The 7,596-nt window shown below is 61.8% G+C and overlaps 1 protein-coding gene across 1 annotated transcript in view; it reads left to right on the top strand.

Moving 5' to 3' along the window:
- The first annotated feature begins 37 nt into the window (after positions 1–37).
- The window catches only part of ABLIM2 (actin binding LIM protein family member 2), a 100,011-nt gene continuing 92,452 nt past the window's right edge, over positions 38–7,596 (top strand). The window contains exon 1 of the mRNA XM_015595033.2: positions 38–71. Coding sequence (XP_015450519.1) covers positions 62–71 — 10 coding nt within the window. The 5' untranslated portion in view covers positions 38–61. The remainder of the gene's footprint in view (positions 72–7,596) is intronic.

Raw genomic sequence — 7,596 nt, 5'->3', positions numbered from 1 at the left:
GCAGGAGCGTCGCGCCGCAGCAGCACCGGGACTGCCGGACTCCGTCCGAGCTGTCGCTGCGATGAGTGCAGGTGAGTGTGGGGACCCGGGACCGGCGCGGCGCGGAGCTGGGTCGCGGCGCAGCAAGGGCCGAGGGAGCTGCACCTGCAGCTCAGGGAAATCGCCCAGCGGCTCCACCCAACTTTTGCGCCAGGGTCTTGCAGTCCCCAGCGTCCGTCGCGTAGCCTCCTGGCCCTGCGCCCCGGAGCGTAGCTCTGCTGCGCGGGCTGGAGACCCCCTTCCCACCATGCCGGCCCGGGTGGAAGGCGTCACTCCTTCGCTTTGCCCTGGGGCCCGGGGCCGCCGCAGGCTGCACGCGGGGGCCAGGGTCTGGGCAAGGTCCAGGGCCGCCACAGGCCCTGACTGCAAGAGCTGTGATGTTGACGTGGGGGGCTTTGCAGAAGGGGACGCCGCCCTTGCGCGGCTCCCGCAGAGCTCAGGTCCTGGGTCGGGGGCGATCCCTGGCGCCCTGGGCTCGCCTGCGGCATATTTGGGGGCGGGGAGCCGGCAGGTGTGTGTGGCTCGCCCGGATCTCCGCGCATCGTCTCTGGCGCGTCACCCCGCTGCCTCCTGCGCCGCACCCACCAGATATGACCGCCTCTGTGCGGCGCTGGAAAATCTCACGTAGCCACCAGCCGGCCCCGCCTAGTTCGCTTGGGGAAACTGAGACCTGAAGCTAGGAGTCTGGGTGGCGGCCTGGTTTTGAGAGCCTCGTGGGGCCCAGCCTCTGGGCGAGGGCTTGTCTGAACATTCCCTGGCGGGGAGGGGCCGATACCCCATTTCTCAGGGTGCGACTTAGGCTCACGCGCTGTAGTCACTCGCTCAGCTCCCACGGCGGGGCGGGGACTCTGATCCTCGGTGCTCCCTGGCTCCTCGTTCTTTCCTGAGGCCGGCTCTCCACACTGCAGTGTGGCCCTTGGCCATAGTGTGAAAACCATGGGGAAGAGGGTGCATCAGACTGGAGGGGTGTACGTATAGTGAGCACTTACTGTGTGCTCTCAGCCTGAGGGGTCAGTGTTCCCAGAGATCCCCCAGCGGAAACCACCCCCCCTCAACCAAGGAAGGGAGGCAGCACCTGCGGTGTGGCAGTGGGCACTGGGATAGTGGCTGAGGGCAAACGGCAGGTGGTGGGAGGCAGAATTCTCCAGAAGAGGGTTTCTGAAACGGACAACTTGCTCTCTGCAGGCGGCCTGGGAGCAGGGTACCCCCAGTCTCGTAGGCTCTCCAGACACGTTTATCTAATGGGAGGTGGGGATAATGGCGGAGTGCACGCAGGGTAATTTGGGGCTTTCCGTAACTGTAATTGATACCTGTGGCCTGCCTGTCATCAGGGAGAACCCTGGAAGGGGCCGTGTCATCCCCCCATTGGTGGCTGTCCTGGAGGTGGGGTATGCGGGCACGGGGGCCATGGGAGTCATGGTTGGAAAGAGCAAGGGGACTGGGGTTTGAACCGTACTGTCCACTCGGTGGTCTTGGGCACATCGTGGCACCTTCCTGAGCTGGCTTCCTGACGCAGAGAAGCAGAATGGCTGGTTGCCTGGAGAGGGTAAGGTGCGAGTGAGAAACTCTGCACACAGTAGGTCCTTAACAGCTTGTGATGGACATTGCTAGATGGTCAAGTTCACCTTGGTCTTCCTGAGTTAATCCAGCCGTTCGGAACTGGCGGCGAGCATGCTCTGCTGTCCACCTGTCACTCGTGCCCAGCCCATTATTTGCATAGCAGTCATTTTCTCTACACTCACGGTGGGGGACAGCAGTGTGGTCCCTTGTCCCTGGCACTTGGTGCTAATGTCTGGCCACTGCGCACGTCTGGCAAGTCAGGGGCTTCCGCCATCAAAGGCAGGCCCCCCCACGGCCCTCCCCGTGGAAGGCTGGCATCGTTCCGGAGCTCGGCGCCAGCAGGTGTGGCTGGGCATATGTGGTCCAGTCTCCAGCCGCCCAGATGGGCCAGACAGTCAAAGCTTGAGGGACATGGGCAACCTGCCCTTTAGGAGGCTCCCCCTTCCCCTATGCCGCCAGGGCTGCAGGAGCGTCCTCCGTCAGTCTGATAGCAAGGACACTCTTGAGAGGGCTCGGGTGGCAGCGAGGCCTCGTGCAGTTGCCACTCGTTTTGTTCGGTGTTGGTTTCGAGTGGCCAGGGAAGTCGCAGGGGATGGCGTCCTGCAGCAGAAGGCCTGGATCCGGGTCCAGCGCACTAGCCGTGGGTCCCCTGTGCCTCAGTCTCTCCACCGTATGGAGGGGATGCCCTAGCCTTGCCCGCCGTGCTGGCCCATACACGAGGGGCCCGGTAGATGGTGATGAGTGTGGCAGTGGCTTCATAATGTGGTCACAAGGTGGGACAAGGTGGGGCAGAGGAAAGGGCCGGAACGGGGAGGGGACCTGTGCCAGCTCTGCCACTGATGGGCCTGGGTCCTGGACCCATCGTCGCTGATGCTGATGTCCCCTGCAGGTCCGGGAGGCGGCCTCCCCCCGGAGGTCAGAGGTTCGTGGAGGGTTCTGCTGGTCTGCCAGGGCCGCCCCAGCAAGGTTCCGGAGTAAGACCGGGCCTTAAACAGTAGCGCTTTACCCTCTCCCAGCTCGGAGGCTGGAGGCCCGAGGGCGAGGTGTGGGCGGGGTTCGTTCCTCTGCCGCCTCTCTCCTTGGCGTGTAGATGGCCACCTTCTCCCCGTGTCCCCACATGGTCGTCCCTCTGTGTGCATCTGTGTCCTAGCCTCTTCTTTTAAGGACACCAGGCATGTTTGGATGAAAGCCCATCCCAATGACCTCATTTTACCTTAATCACCTCTATGAAGGGCTTATCTCCAAGCACAGTCACATTCTGAGGTCCTGGAGGTCAGGACTTCAACGTGTGGATTTGGGGGGAACACATTTCAGCCCGTGACAGGTGGAGAGCCTGGGGAGGAGGCTCAGCAACTTCCGTTCCCACGGCTGCTGCGTTTGCATCACGGAGCTGGAAGGGACCTGGAGGATGCTCCAGCGCACACCAAACACACTCGCCCGCCCAGGGGGGAAACCGAGGGCCAGGGAAGGACGAGCAGCTCTCCAGGGTCAAGGACAGTACGTGGCATAGCCAGAACCTGAGCCCTCGTCCCCGACACTGGTTGGCGCAGGGCCCAGCATTTGGGACAGAGACATAGCCCTTCACCTAAGCCAAGTGCGAGCAGGGACGTGGCCACAGCAATGGTCCCCTCTGAAAAGCGAGGAACCACCCCAATGTGGAGGGAGTGACCGGACACGAGCCATGGGATCATCCGCTCAGTCAGCAAATGTTCACCACACGCCTCCGGTGTGCCAAGCCCGGCTCCAGGCCCCGGGAGTCAGCAGTGGACAAGCAGAAACAAAAATCCATATGCTTCGGAAACTTGCTTTCTGGGGGCGGGGCGGGGGAGCGTTCAAGTCCTGGGTGTGAGAAGTTTATACTGTCAGGAGAAAATACTTAAGAAAAGTTTCATCAGGAAGCAGCTGAGGACAAAAACTGCCTATCTTAAACGAGCTCGACTCTACGAACACACAAAGGAGACAAGACTGGAAGAGAAGGTGTCCAGGCCCAGCAGCGGCCTCTCTGCTGGAGGTGGGAGGAGCCTGGGTTCCTGTCTGCGTCTTCGTCCCTCGCGTGACTTGCCAAGTTTTCTTCATTTGCTTTTCTTTTTCAACGAAGAATCCAGTGAAAATGAGAAAGCCTTGCCTCGCGGTCTGCGGCGCGTGCGCTCTGGTTTAGAAGTCCGTGACTCGTGACTCGGTGAGAGGTGCCATTCTGCAAGGCCACGGTCCTTCGGCTGGGAAGGATGGCACCGTGGAGCGTGACGCGGGTAGAGGCGCCGGTGCCATTTCCCTGTGTGACTCCACCTGAGTTCGGTGCAGCAGAAGACAAATCGTCCGGACCCAGAAACTCATCGGGAACTGCATCTGGAAAGACGGCCGTTGCCCAGGAACGAGCTGCCACCTCGGCCCGGGCGTCGCCGAGCTCCGAACCGGGTTCCCCCGACGTCAGGGCCAGCTCCCGGCCAGCCGCCCGAGACCCTGGATTCTTTCTGGTTCCTGTCAGTGGGGTAGTTTGGGGGTAGACGGTGTATTTTCTAGTATCAAGTTCTGAGTTTGAGAAACTCATGTAAAGTCTAGTCCTACTGTCCCAGAAAAGTGAGCGTGACCGTCCCTTATGCAGAAGTTGCCTGGGCACTCTGACCCTCCAGGGCGCCGTCTGGGGTCTGGGTCAAGCGGCTGGGGGAGATCTGCAAGTCCAGCTGGTCGGGGGAGGAGTCCAGCCTGTTGGAGGGGGGTCCGGCCACTGGCCCTCGGCCTGGCCCAGCCACAGTCGTCACAGCAGCAGCTACCCAAGGTCTGACCCCAGACCCCTCCTCTGCAGGACCGGCTTCCTCGTGCCCCTCGCTCCGCCCCGCCTCGGCAGGACAAGGCAAGGCCTCCCCTGAACTCGGGTCTCTTGTGCGCAGACCCCAGCTCTGCCACTTGCTGGCATTATCGATTGTGAGGCCTCTCTGCGCTTCCAGTGCCACCTCCCCTGGGGTCTTCCTAGGGACCGAGGGTGCCCGGTGCCTGGCAGTTAAGTTATAGGGAAACGTGAGTGGCGTTCACATGGCAGCTCGTGCTTTTCAATGACATTCCCGTGCTCTTGTGAGATGCTGCGGGGACCGGCCAGATGCGTGTCCGCTGCCGCGCTGTCCCCGAGCGGTGGCCTGGAGGCTGCAGGTACGCAGGGCAGAGCCACCCGAGCGCAGCATCTCGGTTTACACAGTGTCTCCACGGCCGCCGCTCGGGTGTCCATGGCACCCTGCTCCGGTGTCACAGCAGCCGTGCCCCATGGGGCGGTCTCTGGAGCCCCAGGCCTGCTAGATGCTCCCGAGATCCTCACAGCGCTTTTCATGGCCACTGGCGTGTCCCCACTGTGCGGCTTCAGTGTCCCCACCGTGCGGCTTCAGTGTCCCCACTGTGCAGCTTCAGTGTCCCCACTGTGCGGCTTCAGTGTCCCCACTGTGCGGCTTCAGCTCGTCTTCCTGTCGCTGGTGCTGCTCCCTCCCCCGCCCAGCCCACCCCAGTCCTGTTTACGGTTTCTGTCCTGTCCCCAGAGGGCCACCCCCACCCTGTCCTTGGCTGCAGTGGCATCCCTGTGTGTCTGGGACATCGGTCCTGCTCGGGGCAGCGGGGCACCGCCGCGGGCTTCGGTCTCTTCGTGCAGAGAGTGAGGGTTCGGAGGGAGGATCTGGCAACGCCATTCCAGCCGGCAGAGCGAGAAACCTGCGTCCAGTGTCACTGCAGAGCACCCCGCACTGGTTCCTGTCCCCGCTGGGCATGTGTCCCCAGGGCGGGGCTGGGCTGGGCCTCCGACTTGCTCCCTCCCGGGGCCCACACGCAGGCCACCCTGCGTCAGCTGTTCCTCCAACATCTGTCCGGTGGGCGGAGGGACGATGGCTGGGGCTCAGGTCCTGGCCTCGCGCTCAGCCTCCCCGTCTGTTGGCCGTCGTTCTGGGTCAAGGGCTCAGAGCCAGGCCTGTCGGACCCCCTGCGCCACCTCGGACTTCAGCAGCCCCAGGATCTTCCTGAAATGACATCTCCCAGGCCTCGGTGCTGCAGTTGGGCATGAAGTTCCAAGGAGTTGTCGCGAGGACCACCCCCAAGGCCCCCTCTTCAGCTTGGCAGCGCGTTTCAAATGCTTGACGATGCCCCGGCCCCTTCGTCCTGTGGCTGTTTCATTTCAGGGTCCCATGTGACTGGGGAGTTGGGTGCAGGAGGCCAACCCCGGGAGCGAGTGAGCGAGGAGTGGGGACCCAGGAGGGGGCGTTGGATGGAGGAGCAGCCACTCCCCGTGTGATGCTCCACGATGCCGGCATTCCCAGCCAAAGGACGGTGGCCCAGTGGGGCAGCGCTATCTAGAATGCTCACCGAGGCACTGACTTCTAGTGCACCCTCCGTAGACCTGCACCCCCTGAGCTCTGAAGCACCTGAACCCCCGGCGTCGGTGCCGTGGTGAGTCGCCCACGTCGCAGGCTCTGGAGCCAAGCCCTCTCTAGTTCTGGGGGCACAGTCCCCCCGCCACCCTCGGGCGTGGGGAGCCCGGGTCCAGCAGGCCGACTCTCCGGGTGCTGAGTGAGCCCAGGTTGGCTCACGGGCCTTCGAGGCCCCCCGGCGGTTCTGATCCAGGGGCTCCTCTCCAGCTCTGAGACTGGGCCTCATCTGCCAAGCTCGAGGAGACGTTGCAGGGTGCAGAGTCACAAGCATCGGCTCCCTCCACACATCCCGCTAGAAAACCGGGAAACGCGCTCTGTGTGCCGGGCACCTCCCTGCCTCTAAGGGGCACGGGGGGTGTTGCAGCATGCTCTTGGGGTGCAGTGCTGGGCAGGTGGGTGCAGCATGGGCTTGGGATACAGGGCAGGGCAGGTGTGGGGTGCAGCACAGGTGTGAGGTGTAATGAGACGGTACTGCTGCTGGTGCTCCCCAGGCCTCCGGAAAGCAGTCGGGGGTCCCCCCAGAACATGATCGCTCTCTCTGCCAGCGCTCTCATCCCGCCTGCTAATTCTCTCCCCTCTGGCCAAGCCGGGCCCCTCTGAGCCCTGCGAGGCGACCTGAGAACTTCGTCCCGCCAGCTAAGCTGCCTCTCCCCTTCCTCCCGCGGCCCCCATCTCCCCCCACCCCACAGCCCCTCTCTGCCTGTGTCTGTGCTGAGCAGCTTGCTCGGGGCACCGTGGGAGGCCCAGCCGACAGTCTTTGAAGGAACTAAGAGGAGTTAAAGTACCCGTAACGTGTACACACACCCTAGCCCCTAAGTGGGGTGAGGTGGGGGGCACTGGACGCTCTGAGGGGGCACGTCGCGTCCAGCCACAGAGCACTGGGTGAGCAGATCGCTCTCTGCCCGTAGCAGCGGCACCCGAACCCTTAGGGCTGGGGACCCCGGCAGCGCAGACTTATTGAGAACCCCCAAGAGCTTTTGTTGAAGTGGGCTGTGTCGATATTTACGATATTGGAAATCAAAATGGAGGAAATCCTAAAATATTCGTTAATTCATTGAAGCAGCATAGTAGGTCTTTGTCTGTTACCATGTGAGTCTTTTCAGCAAACAGACTGGCGTTGCCGGACAGTTTGGCAAATCTCATTAATATCTGGCTTAATACACGGCAGCTGGATTCCCACGTCCGGTCTGTGTTTGGTCAGCCGTGAGGTCACCCATCCTGTAGCCTCCGGACAGTTCCGTTGGACTCTCAGGAGAGAACAGAGTCAACAAGGAAAATCACATCTTAATCTCATTATGAAAGTGGTTTTGGCCCGGCAGACCCCTGAGTGGGTCTCGGGGGTCCCTAGGGGTCCCTAGACCACACTTTGAGACCTTCTGCATGAGGATGGAACATTACGCAGGTATTAACATGATTGTGAAGGGTGAGTAACATGCGTGTGTCTGCGTTGCTGACAAGTGAAGTGTGCAGGATCCAGAATTTTACACACACTTTCTTCTCTACAAAATATGCAGGAAAAAGACACTAGAAGAAAAATAATCAAAATGTCGTGGGGCCAGGGGCAGCTGCCCGCTTTTCCCTAATGCTTTGCTGTTTA

The sequence above is a fragment of the Pteropus alecto genome, unplaced genomic scaffold (assembly GCF_000325575.1).
Source record: "Pteropus alecto unplaced genomic scaffold, ASM32557v1 scaffold5, whole genome shotgun sequence".
NCBI lineage: Eukaryota > Metazoa > Chordata > Mammalia > Chiroptera > Pteropodidae > Pteropus > Pteropus alecto.
This window is presented reverse-complemented; position numbering and strand designations above follow the sequence as displayed.